The following is a 14,218-nucleotide window of genomic DNA, read 5'->3' on the forward strand; positions in this document are numbered from 1 at the left end:
TTGAAAAAGTTTTCAAATACAAATTTCCCCCCCATTTTTCTCCCCCCCTCCTCCCTAACCCCCCCTCACCACCCATCCCCCCCTGTGACTTCTTCACAACAAAAACCTAATTCATAACAGATTATATAATATTTTACCATCCCCTTACTCCCTCCTCTAAATACTGACCCTTGCTTGCTAATAATATTAATATTGTTAATTCCCCCTTTTGCCATACATTTCAAAAAAAAAACATTCTACTATAACATTGTATGATAACTTCTAATTTAGCCTAATATTATTATAACTCCCAATTTAGCAATAATCTGCCCTTTTTCTCCTCCCCCAAACTTATATCTGTATATTATTACAACATTTCAAAACAACCTTCCACTTTAAAACTATATAATAAATCCTACTTTGACATTTAATCTTTTGTGTATATTAATATAACATTTCAAAGCAGCCTTCCCCATAAATCCTAATTTAACATTTATTCAACTCTATCCATTCCTCCACTCCCCTAGATATATCACTTAAACATCCCTTTTCTTAAACTAATCAATCAGTAAACTAACCTATTTCCACCCACTTTCCTACAAAATTGCCATGCACAACAATTCTTAATATCTTTAATCCACTGCCCACTCTACTAATATATATATATATATATATATATATATATATATATATATATATGTTTTCTCAGGTTTTCGCGGGTGTTTGTATGTAGGTCTTTGGTTATTCGGGTCTTCTCCCACGTAAAATTGGAAGTGTCTTGGCGACGTTTCGACGAAGTCTCATTCGTCATCTTCAGGCTGGTGTTCTCGGCTTCGTGCTTTCAGGAGCAATGTGAGATCGCAGCTGTCTCTTCCTTTTAACTGCTAGTGGGGGTGTGAGCTGATTGGGTGGGAACTTGGCTGTGTTCTGATTGGGTGGAGGTGTGTTCTGATTGGTTAGGGGCTTGGCTGTGCTCTGATTGGATGGGGGGTTGGTTGTGCTCTGGCTGGGGGTGTGTTCTGTTTGGGTGGGGACTTGGTTGTGCTCAGCTTAGTCTGAGTTGCAGGGGGATTTGAGCTGGTGAGCTGCGTTGTTGTTGTTTGGCTTCGTGTTTGTGGCCGTGCGAGCTCTTCATGGTGGGTGTCAGTCTGCTTCATGTATGGATTGGAGGGGTTTAAAGTGGCTAATGATGCAGCTGCGGTCTGGCTTCTGGTCCTTGGTCGTGGCTCATTATCAGTGTGGGTTTGAGTCTGTTTTCTGCGTGGATGTGTGGTGGTGACATCCTGTGTGGCTCTCGTGAGTGTGGGTCTGGTGTCATTCGTCGTGTTAGGGACTCGTTTGTCAATAAGGGCGGGTTTCCAAATGGCTGGTAGGCGGGAGGTATCGTCTCGTTTGTTCATGCTGTGTGGGCGTTTTTCTATCTCGATGGCTTCTCTGATTATTCTGTTGTTAAAGTGTTCAGTTTTGGCGATAGTTCTGGTCTTTTTAAAGTCAATATCATGTCCTGTGGCTTTAAGGTGTTGGACCAGGGAAGAAGTTGGTTCCTCTTTTCTGACTGAGTTCTTGTGTTCTTCTATGCGTGCACTTATTCGTCTGTTGGTTTGTCCGATGTATGTGGTGGGGCAGGCGGTGCATGGGATTTCATATACTCCTTGATTTTCTAACTCAATTTTGTCTTTGGGGTTCCTTAGGATGGTGGGTATTTTTCGGTTTGTGCAGAATGCTGTCTTGATGTTATGTTTGTGGAGGATTTTGCTTATTCTGTCTGTGGTGCCTTTTATGTATGGGAGGAGGGCTTTGCCGTTTTCTTGTTCTCTGTCTTGGATTTTAGTGGGGGTTTCTTTTTGGATTAGGTTGGTGATCTTATTTCTTTGGAATCCATTGGATGTTAGTACGTTAGTGACTAACACTAACTACACACTCTCACTAACGTACTAACATCCAATGGATTCCAAAGAAATAAGATCACCAACCTAATCCAAAAAAAACAGACTCAAACCCACACTGATAATGAGCCACGACCAAGGACCAGAAGCCAGACCGCAGCTGCATCATTAGCCACTTTAAACCCCTCCAATCCATACATGAAGCAGACTGACACCCACCATGAAGAGCTTGCACGGCCACAAACACGAAGCCAAACAACAACAACGCAGCTCACCAGCTCAAATCCCCCTGCAACTCAGACTAAGCTGAGCACAACCAAGCCCCCACCCAAACAGAACACACCCCCAGCCAGAGCACAACCAACCCCCCATCCAATCAGAGCACAGCCAAGCCCCTAACCAATCAGAACACACCTCCACCCAATCAGAACACAGCCAAGTTCCCACCCAATCAGCTCACACTCCCACTAGCAGTTAAAAGGAAGAGACAGCTGCGATCTCACATTGCTCCTGGAAGCACGAAGCCGAGAACACCAGCCTGAAGATGACGAATGAGACTTCGTCGAAACGTCGCCAAGACACTTCCAATTTTACGTGGTAGAAGACCCGAATAACCAAAGACCTACATATATATATATATGTGTGTGTGTGTGTGTGTGTGTGTGTGTGTGTGTGTGTGTGTGTGTGTGTATAGTTAATATTTCGGGTTTCTTCCCGTGTAATTGTGGATATATCCCTAAAAGGGTAGAAGCGACGTTTCGGCAGAATCCCATCTGCCATCATCAGGCTTATGCCAGTAGTCATTTTGCACTAACTGACATTGGAATTTCAAATCTGGTGCTGGTATTCTGGGATGGCTCCACCTTTTCATTCTGATTGGTTGGGAGTCCCAGTATGTGTTTATTGGCTTGGCTTCGGGTGTATGGTCGGTTTTTCTCCACTAGGTGGCAGGGCTTTATCTTTGTGGCTGGTTTGAATATGATTTGGTTGGGATTTTTTTGTGCAATGTTTGGTCCATGTTCCACATATGGTGTCAAGATTCGTCTATCTATGAGAGCAGGTTTCCAAATAGTAGGCAGACGTGAAGTGTCATCCCGTTTATTCATGCAATATGGTCTTCTTTCCATTTCTATTGCTTCTCTGATTATCTTGCCATTGAGATGTTCTATTTTTGCAACTGTTTTTGTTTTATTAAAATTAATGTTGTGTCCTGTTGTATTTATATGTTGAACTAATGATGATGTGTGTTCTTGCTTTTGTATTGAGTTTTTGTGTTCCTCGATGCGCACACTCATTCTTCTGTTGGTCTGTCCAATGTATGTTGATGGGCAGGAAGCACATGGGATTTCATATATGCCTTGATCTTCTAATTCTATTTTGTCTTTGGGGTTTCTCAGAATGGACGATATCTTTCTATCTGTGCAAAATATGGTTTTGATGTTGTGTTTTTGTAGTACTTTGCTAATTTTATCTGTTGTTCCCCTTATATAGGGCAAGATGGCTTTCCCATTGTTTTGTTCCTCTTGTTGTTTTTTATTCTGTCTTGGTGTTGTATGTTTGATCATATTGATGACTTTATTTCTACAGAACCCATTTGATGTCAGTACATTAGTTAGTGTATATAATTCAGTTTGTAAATGTGCTTACTCAGCCAGATGTTTAGTTCTTGTGGTTAATGTTTTGGCAACAGAGTTTATTTGTGCTGGATGGTGGTGTGATTTGGCGTTGAGATAGCGGTTCGTATCCATCCGTTCTCGGCTTCGTGCTTCCAGGAGCAATTTGTTGCTTGCTTGCTTGCTTGCTTGCTTGCTTGCTTGCTTGCTTCTTTCTTTCTTTCTTTCTTTCTTTCTTTCTTTCTTTCTTTCTTTCTTTCTTTCTTTCTTTCTTTATTTATTTATTATTTATTTATTTATTTATTTATTGCTCCTGGAAGCACGAAGCCGAGAACACCAGCCTGAAGATGACGAATGAGACTTCGTCGAAACGTCGCCAAGACACTTCCAATTTTACGTGGGAGAAGACCCGAATAACCAAAGACCTACATATATATATATATATATATATTCCGTTATATATATAAAAAAAAGGACAATGACTTTAAATTTATAATCCATATAATATCTTCTTTGATGTCTTTCCACTGGATTGTTGAGTCCATCATCCATAATAGGGTAACATAGCTTCCTGATGCAACAGTTTGTTCAAAATCTTCAATCATCATCTGCCCCCATCAGTAGTAAATATCCTCATATATATATAAAAGTAAAAACAACCACCCGAGTGACATTATGATTATATTCCATATAGTTGTAACTGTGGCTTTCATCAGGATTATTAATTCCCATCATCCTAGTGGGTAACAACCAGATCTTCTGCATGCCCCAGCGTAACTCTCTTGCCTTGTAGCTCAGGATAGTTATAATATATTTATCGATACAAGAAAGAAATCCAAGGTAGATAATTCAAATCCAACAATTTAAGGCTCTTTTCACATCCCAAAATTACGGCATTGCAAAGGTCTGTCACAGTCCTCAGGATAATATTAACCAATACTTCGCCTCCACTATCTTTTCGCATATTCATTCATTTTTTTTTTTTAAATCACTGGCTTCACTGTTGCTTGATTTAGAAATTTCTATTTTTATGAGACCTATTTCTTTTTTTCTTTTCTTTTTGTGGGTTTAATTTCCATCCTGGTTTCCTTTCTACAAGTTGTATATCAACTGATTGGTTTTCATTCTGCTTTATAAGTTGGTCTTGTTGATTTTGTTTTTGTATCTCATATTTCTTCTTTGCCAAATGTATATCAGCTAATTGGTTTCCATACTTGTCTTTGACTTGATGAATCATCACGTTAGAGTCAGATGCCACTTCTCTCATATTTGTAGATAATCCAGCTGGGGTATCTAAAGAATCCAAAGGCAATTTGTCTACCACAACCTCTGTAATTCGATGTTTTCCCTTTATTTCCAACTCCTTCTGCTTATCCTGTATTATGCCTAAAGATGTTAAGTTCATTTTCAAAATTTTTTGATAAAATTCTTCCGCTCTTTCAACAGTATTTAGTTGGTATCTTTCTCCTTGATATCTCAATATTATACCAACTGGGGCATCCCACCTAAATGGAATATTTCTTTTTTTTAACTCAGTCACCAAAAAACCAAATTTCTTCCTTTCCGTTAACATCTTGGGCGGGAGCTCTTTGTAGATCCAAATCTTTCTTCCATACAATTGCAAAGTAGAATTAAAGGAATTTTGCACAATATTATTCCTAATTTCTTTATCTGTAAAATAGATCACCACATCTCTAGGCAATTGCCTTTGCTTTGCAATCCAAGAATTTATTCTATAAACTCTGTCAATCCTACAAAACACTTCCTCAGGTTGAACCTTTAAAATCCCAGCCAGAATTTCAGAAGATATTTTCCTTAAATCATCTCTATTATTTTCCTGCAAACCTCTCAGTCTAATCGCATATTCAGTGAAATTATATTGCATCATTAAAACTTCTCTTTCAATCCTCTGTTGCAAATTTTCTACATTACCAGTCTTTTGATCAGCCTCCATTTTAGGTTTTTCTTCTGAGCTATTATCTTGAGTATTTGTCAAATCATTTTCAATTTTTTGGATTCTATTGTCCAAATTATCCTGAGTTTCTTCCATTTTAGACTCTAATAACTTAGTATTTGCATCCAACTGGATCATAAATTCTGAAAAACCATTAGCCATTTTTAAAATCTTTCGCTCCAAAAAATCAAACTTAGATTTCACCAATTCTTTAATTTCCTGCTTAAAATTTTCAAGATGCTGATTCACAATTTCATCCCTTCTTACAATCTCCTCTAAAAGAAATTCTATTATGTTAAAATCAGGTTTCTGAGACTGGAGACTTAAGACTTGTTCTTGTAATTTGTTAATGGGGGAATCCCCCCCCCTGCTTGTTTGTCTGACTTTATAAGTCTCAATGCCATGTTTCTGCCCAGACAAACTTTATTAAAAAAGAGAAGAAAACTTCTTTCCAATCAAGAGCAATATCAGCTCTCCAGGAAAAAAAAAAACACGAAAGTGAAGTATTGTCTTCAATTGTAGCCAAAGGTATTTATTCCACTACATTGTAATAATAGAAAATGGAAGGACTTTCCCTTTCAGCCTCTCCTCAAGCCGCGGCAGTCCCCATTTTAAAAATCTTTTTTTTCTTTCCTTTTCCTTTTTTTTTCTTTCTTAAATAGCTTTTGAAAAATAAGTAAAATACTTGCGATTCAGGATCACAGGTCCAGCTCACGTCTTCTTTAATTACTCTGTTAAATTTGCAGGCTTGCTCTTGACGCCTAGCTCTGCATATAGCAGAGGTCTCCCAAAGCCTGGAGCAGCGGCTGGGGATATGGGGAGTCTCATCTGCTCCGTCCCAAAAGTAAAAGAAAAACTTTTGGGACTATGCAGAGAGCTCTACCCACCCCAGCCGGCTCTATCTCCATTTCCTCATGGAAACGGAGTTTTTTCGAGCCGCCATTCCGTTGTGAAGGCAGCTCTTTACAGGCAGTGGGGCTGACGATCCCGAAAGAACGTCTGGTGGCGACAAGCAGCAAACCGGAAGTCCCCAAGAGGCAGCACATTTAAACAACTGAAACACACATTCAAGGATTAGGTTCAGACTGTAACCCAGAAAGGGGAAGTGGACTAGCTGTTCCCTTCAAATAGTCTAGCAAGCCAGCTATCAGTAGCTCAGCTTCCCTATCTTTGCACAATCCCATCTCTATGCAGAGGAAAAAAGAGAGATCACCAACCTGCATCTCAGGAAAAAAAGGCCTTCTTCTATAGAAGAACATGGGAAAGGGAGAATGTTGAGACCTGCCCTAAACTGAATGTTCATTATTCTTGCTTGTATCCAAGGCTCCCCAATGGAGACATCCTTTCTTAACTGATTATAAATGTTCCCACTGTATGCAGTTATGTTCCCTAATGCTAAATCTTACATGTTGAACTCTGTGTCTCATATGGAAAGTTTCTATGACTATTGCAAGTCCTTGAAGAGAATCCCTGGAAAGAAGCAGGATTCAAGTCTCACATGCCAAGGCTACAGGAAGAAAAACACCCCCAGTCAGTGGCAGAGAGACTCCTGTACGTGCAAAATGTTCCAACCTTCTAGATTAAGACTCCCAGGAGACATCTTGGGAAGTTGCTGTTGGCCAGGGCAAATGCCAAGAGGAGCATTTAGTGCTACAGGAAGAATGTAGACTGTGGATTTCTGCCTTTTTTAGATACTCAGACCAGCTATGAAGAGGTTGTAGTGTTCAGTGCCATATCATTTCAGATTGGGGATCAGGATCCTTCTTATCATTGAGACTCTTCCCTTTAAATCCATTATTTTTCTTAATGAGCTTTTTTAACAGAGAAAAAAATTCAGTTGTGGGCACTCCCATCTGCAAATGAAACAGCAACCACAAATACTGGGGTGGTAATCAGGGAAAAATAAAGTATTCTGAACTTTATTTTACCTAGCCTACTAGAGAACTGAAGAACTATGATAGTTAGTATCCTGGACTATGACAAGAAGCATTCCCATTTTTCCCCCTCAGACTAGATTCCCTTCATGGGGCTGTGTACAAGTAAACAAGACTGTGTGTATAAGACTGAGAAAAAGAGGGTCCATGTGTGCTCTCTCTAAAGGACTATGAAGATAACATGAAGTCTGTGCAATCATCAACTAGTAAAAGATAAAAAAAGGAGTCTCTGCAGAGACTCCTTTTTATTCCGCTAATCGTAGCTGACTTTAGGGGGCAGTGCACATTTCCATTTCTAGGCCAGTGGAGCGTTGTTACCTTCCCACCAAAATGGTACCTATTTATCTACTTGCATTTATATGTTTTCAAACTGCTAGATTGGCAGGAGCTGGGGCAAGTGACAGGAGCTCACTTCATCACATGGTGGTAGGACTTGAACCACCGGAGCAGACCTTCTCTGGCGTCTTTTAAACCACTGAGCCATCGCACCTCTCTATCAACTAATAAACAGTCAAAAAATACCATTGTGAAATAAAATTAGCATAAGCATGAAAGTAGAATCTTCTCATTTCCACTCACCATCATTGCCCACTGTAACCATCTCTTCAAGAACTCTGTGTCTTCTCTGATTTTTAACTGCTTCTACTATGATGTTGTAGGTTGCCCCCCTAGTAAGACCCGTAAGAGTAGCACTAGAATATACGCCAGGAACTTTGATCTGTAATTTGAGAAATTGTTGTTTAAAATACAGTTTTTAAAATCTTCTTGCTTTCTAGCAATATAGGAAACTGGTTATTACACCTTTTTCAGGTAGTGGGCCATTTAGCAAAAAAGAAAAAAAAACAGGAGGAAGAATTTACATTATAACCTTTAACTAACTTTCGTATTATCTTCAGTGTGAGCAATACTCTGTTTCTCTACCTCTGTGTGCCTTTTTAGACAACAGAAACCTACCCTGGAATCTAACATTAGCCTCCTTTATTCACAACTCTTGTTAATTTCAGTAGGAGTTTCTTCAATTTAAACGTGTTTTGATTGGCAGCTTATTGTTTTGCACCTAAAAGTGCTTACTCAGATACAAGCTCTACTGAGGTGGCAGCACTCAGCAGACTTTGGCTGAACTCAGAAGGTCAGTCCTAGTTAATACATAGATAGGAGACTATCAGGTGATCCATATTTCCAGATTAAACTGAGAAATTGAACAAACTTTAGAGGAAGCCACTTGACATTTTTTGCTAAGAAAATTATATAGCCCTGTTTATGTAGTCCCCAGAGGTCAATCTTAAGCAAATTTTGCTCTTATCGGCTATTTTTCTGTTTAAAGCCTACTCTCTCTAATATTAGTAATTATTTTCCACCTATGTTCAATTAACTTGGCTCACTTTTTTTCATTGCATTGCTTTATTGTTTTCAGCATAGATCCTTCTTCGTGTTACATTTTAATCTTTTAATCCAGTTATTGTTAGGCAGCATGGTGACACAAGTGCTACTATTTAGAGGACAGATATACAACAGGAATCCCAAATGCAAAGGCCCTACAGGTGACCCCTGGAGCTTCTGCAAAAGTGGTCAGCAAATAGTAATTTTCACTGTCTCAGCAGGAAGACAATTAAATAGATGGGTAATAATTCTCTTATCTATGTTGTGAAAATGCAGCAATCAACTCATTTGCTTTTGATGCACACATTGCCAATTTCTAGCTCTTTCCATTCTACCTCTAAAATACAGATTTTTTTTACCAGATTTATCTGGCTTCATCTCTCTTCCAAATTCTGCTGTGAATGGTTTCCATGTGAAGTTGTTCTATAAAAATCCCGATTTCAGACTTTTTTTGGGGTCTGATTCCATTTCTGGTCTCCTGAAGAGACTTCAACCCATCATACTAGATTGTGGTTTCTCAGACTTAGAACTCTCTACTTTAAAAAAAAACACATCAATCCTCAACCATAGGCAGCACTACTGCTTTTCTTCTTAAATCCTCATTCTTAAATGATAACTTCAACATACACACATTTCATTGTTGCCCAAACTAACACAGCTGGTTCAGCTTACCTAGTAGATCTTATACAGAAGCTATTTAATAATAAATAAAGTAAAAGCAATTTGGGCACATTGTTTCATCACCAACAATTAATCTAAGTTACCTCAGTAGGTTCTTCTTCAGCACTAACAGGCTGGCAAGAAATAATGTATTCAGAGCTATCTGTATAAGGTGTCCATGAGATAGTTGTCTGAGAAAGTGCTTCCTGGGGCCTTGTGTAATTATCCTTGTGTAGAAGGGTATGATGATAAGAAGGTTTGTCAACATCAGGAACTTGAATGGGATGACGGATCACCACCACTGGCTGTTCTTCCCTATCTGGTTTAGCCCTTCCTGGAGTTCCTGGAGTTCCTGGAGTTCCTGGAGTTGTGGGAGTTCGAGACCCAAATTCTTCCACAATGACTTGTTGACCTGGGTTACTCAGGATGGTTTGCTGACCAGAAGAACCTGGAATTGGGATACCATTTCCATTGTCATAGGGGTTGTTTGTGAGGTAAGGTACATTCTCCAGAACAGAAGGGACATCCAAGATCTCTGTCACCCTTTTACCAGGATGCGGTGGAGTTACCAGCCGGGGAAGCTCATCTAGCCAAAGAAAGGTTAGAAGCAGTGAAAGCCAGGTGCTGAAAGCTCCAACAAGGGTTTCACTTGAGATGGAGGAAATTTGCCCCATAATATCTTAATTCAAGCAATTAAATTTTAACAAGTCTCAAAAAAACAATATTATTCTGCAAAGCCTAGTTAAATTACTCTCATAGCACTTGAATCAAAAGAAAGCATTGGAATTTGGAACTAAAGCCAAATTAGAATGACAACCAAAGAACTTTGAAAGATCCATAAAAAGCAAAAGACCCATTTGCCAAACTACTGAATTACTGCTATATTTATAAATAAATGAATTTAACACCTTTACTGCTATATTGTTTTCCAAAAAAATTTTTCTTGAGGGGGAATTATATATTGCATTTACACATATTTACAGTTCTTCTAAATTGTCAACCTTTGGATTCCCATCTATGGTTCAACGCCGAATCTACAGTTTCAACTGGAGAGCCAGCAAATTATTCACAAGAGTTTTATGGATCTACTTCCTGCCCTTTGGTTATGAGATCATACGTAAAACAGCAGTTTTCTTTCGCCAATGAATGCAGTGTTTCATGAAACATGGATTAATTTATTTGTTATAAATCATTATTTTTCATAAAATATAAAGTAGTTGATTTAGACCTAATGAAAGTACTAAAAATAATGAAATAGGGGAGAGAGAGAGAGAGAGAGAGAGATTTTAATCCACTGGAAGCAATAATTCAAACCAAATTATCCCTTTTTTTATTTTACTGAGTCAATGGAAATAAGGAAGTATTAAACTGTAGCTGAACTCTAATTCAATACTATAAAATAAAATTCTCTATTTACCTGGAGTAAATACTCTTGAGCGGAGAGAATTTTCATTCTGAATAAACTAGTATAGGGGGCGTGGTCAAATTTTTAAATAGAAGAATAGGTTTTTTAATAAATAAAAAAATAAAAATCATTCTCAGATTTTTGATGTCATAGTAAAAAAGGCTGATTTTGCAGCCAATTTGGGGTGCAGTAGTATATTTTTGAGATTTTAGCAATCAAAAGTCCTTCATCTTGCATGGGGTAGTGGAGAAACTTATCCAACTGTATGTGGACATTTGAAGTGAACTAAATCAGTTTATCTGAAATACATATATCATACCTTCTGCCAAATTCAGTGTCTAGACAGCACTTTAATTCAAACATTTTCACAGAAAATTCAGCAGAAAGGTTAACTAAATCCATAAAATGATAATAAACTAGAATTCTATTATATTTTGCATAAATCAACATCTAAGTAATGAGAGGTTGTAAACAATGTTTATGTAAGTTACAAAAGTATACTCACTTGTCTTCAAATATATAACTGACAGTGGTCAATGAAATGGTAAGAGTACTATACAATTAACTGCCTCATATTAACATTATCAGAAATTCAAAAGTAAGTGCTTTTTGGGTTTTCTTTTGAGATTGATTTGACCATGCAATGCATATATGTTACTCAAGAAATATTTCTCATTGAATTGCATAGGATTTATTTGAAGACACAGGAATGAAATCTAAGCTAATATTACCTGTTTTTTTCCTTCCAATCAATGGTTCACTCTTCTGATTATTCTTGACAGCAGTTATATAAATGATATATTCTGTCCCTGGCTCCAGATCTGATGGAAGAAAAATTTAAAAGGACACTGCAGCCAGGATTTAGGATGTTCAGAAACGGAAAAAGCCTGCTCAGTTTTTAATAATCAAACTATAAGTTTATGAGGATTTTATTTGTTTCTGTGCCTTTATTACTTTATCTTTTCTTATTCTTGTGTAATATATGTTACATTTTTAAAAAATATTTTATGTTGGTGGTATACAATGTTATAGCATTATAATTTAATTTAATTTAAATTTAATTTAATTTCCAATTTATATACCGCCCTTCTCCCTGAGGACTCAGGGCGGTGTACAGCCAAGATAAAAAACATAGAATACAAATATTAAAAAACATTTAAAAATATATATAAATATATAAATATATATAAATGCTGTAAAGCATTACAAATCATTAAAAAAAAACAAATTCTCATCCGCCTTCAATCCCCAGGATATATTTTAGCTTATCATGCAATAAGTATCCATGTGGACTATTCTATTTCAAATTTAAGACAAGGATTAGTTACAAATGGAAAACATGTTAGGATGGGATCAAAATCTACACTTGCCTTCAAAAATCATTAAGTCACTAGGTAGAGAACATGTCCTAATTTTGAAAAGCAATGCTTTACTTCATCTCCTAATAATGTATTGTTACTACACAATACACCAGTTCCAATTTGACTATACTTTAAAAAAGCTTCTTCACAATATTTAGAAGCAAAACGATTCCAAGTTCAATCCTCACAATCTTAAACTGCAGTTGAGAAAATCTTGCCTGTAAATCCAAGGAGCCATTGCTATTCCTTGTACTCCAGCAGTTAATAGCAATTTCAAAGTCTCATTGTTATTCCCTATGACTGTAGAGTCTAAATGCTGCCAAATTGCCTTTCCTCAATACTGTTTGATTGATTTTATTTATTTATTTATTTATTTTATGCAATTTATATGCTGCCCTATCTCCCAGGACTCAGGGCAGCTCACAACGGTAAAATGCACAATTCCTCATAAAAGCCAATATAAAATTAAAATCTCAATTTAAAACAATTTAAAATTCATTAAAAAAAACCCCCATCAGTCCAGGCTGCGGAACAACCAGGTCTTCAAATCGCGGCGGAACGAGCGAAGGTCAGTGGCCATCCAGAGCTCCAAAGGAAGCTGGTTCCAGAGGGTGGGTGCGCCCACAGAGAAAGCTCTCCCCCTGGGGGTCGCCAGCCGACACTGTCTGGCCGACGGCACCCTGAGGAGGCCCTGTCTGTGGGAATGCACTGGGCGATTGGGAATTGTCGCTGGCTGCAGGAGGTCCGACAAATATCCTGGTCAGAGGTCATGAAGGGCTTTGTAGGTAATAACCAGCACCTTGAACCTCACCCAAAGGGCAACTGGTAACTAATGCAAGTTGCACAGGAGGGGTGTAACATGGGAGTGTCGGGACGCTCCCATCACAACCCGCGCGGCCGCATTCTGCACCAGCTGAAGCCTTGGAGTGGTTTTCAAGGGCAGCCTTAGATAGAGAGCGTTGCAGTAGTCAAGACGGGAGGTGACCAGCGCATGAGTAACAGTGTGTAGGGCATCTTGGTCCAAGTAAGGGCGCAACTGGCGTACAAGGCAAACCTGGGCAAATGCCTCCCTGCCACGGTCGTTACATGATCTTCCAGAGACAACCGTGAATCCAGGAGGACACCCAAGTTGCGAGCCCTATCCACAGGAGGTAACACCTCACCCCTGATGGTCAACAATGAAAGATCTCAATCGGACCAAGATGCCGGTACCCACAGCCACTCGGTCTTGGCGGGGTTGAGTCAGAGCCTGTTCCTCCCCATCCAGGTCCGTACCGCTTCCAGGCAGCGGGACATCATGTCGAGGGCATCACTGGGCTGGTTTGGGGTGGATATAAAATGGACGTTGTCTTACCTGAACGTCCCTTTTCTGGGCGCTGCGTACACTATCCATCAATGGGTTAACTCCTTCAGCCTTTGGCAATAACTGAGTGAGAGCTCAATTTCCCTTTCCTGTTGCCCTGCCACGCCCCTCAATCCCATGATCCCCAGTCTGAACAAAGTTATGGGAGACTACACAGTGTCAAGTAAGTAACATAACTTTAATAATAACCAACTGTAAAAAACACACAGAACAACAACTGGGCAGTAAGCCAACTAAGAAAGGGGAGGGTATGGATAGTGTACGCAGCGCCCAGAAAAGGGACGTTCAGGTAAGACAATGTCCATTTTCCTGTGCGCTGCTCCCACTATCCATCAATGGGATATACCCAAGTTTAAACCCCATGGGCGGGAAGCTGACTGTCTCCAGTGTCCTCCTCTGCCACAACCGTTTGCAACACCCTACGGCCGAAGGATGCTTCTGCCGAGCTATAGGCGTCTATTTTATAATGGCGGATGAAGGGCGACAACAATGACCAGGTTGCTGCTCTGCAAATATCTGCTACCGACGCCTGCGTTGCCCAGGCCGCCGTTGTGGCCGCACTGCAGGTGGAGTGTGGAAGAATCCTTCCTGGCGGAGGTCTGGAGTTCAGATCGTACGCCAACGTGATGCAGGCCTTAATCCATCTGCTCACTGTGGATGCTGAGATCTTCAGGCCCATGGAA

The 14,218-nt window shown here is 39.3% G+C and overlaps 1 protein-coding gene across 27 annotated transcripts in view; it reads right to left on the minus strand.

Annotated features, from left to right (window-relative positions):
* The window catches only part of FN1 (fibronectin 1), a 236,467-nt gene that overhangs the window by 13,685 nt on the left and 208,564 nt on the right, over window positions 1-14,218 (minus strand). For 16 of the 27 annotated variants that reach the window (XM_087882202.1, XM_087882200.1, XM_087882193.1 and 13 more), the window contains 3 exons: window positions 11,543-11,632; window positions 9,511-9,992; window positions 7,946-8,084 (listed from right to left, as the gene is read on the minus strand). In XM_087882202.1, coding sequence (XP_087738328.1) covers window positions 7,946-8,084; window positions 9,511-9,992; window positions 11,543-11,632 — 711 coding nt within the window. The remainder of the gene's footprint in view (window positions 1-7,945; window positions 8,085-9,510; window positions 9,993-11,542; window positions 11,633-14,218) is intronic. The other 11 variants (XM_087882197.1, XM_087882203.1, XM_087882201.1 and 8 more) reach the window with 1 other exon arrangement.

Source organism: Pantherophis guttatus, chromosome 1, assembly GCF_059756535.1.
Source record: "Pantherophis guttatus breed Tessera chromosome 1, ASM5975653v1, whole genome shotgun sequence".
NCBI classification, from domain to species: Eukaryota; Metazoa; Chordata; class Lepidosauria; order Squamata; family Colubridae; genus Pantherophis; species Pantherophis guttatus.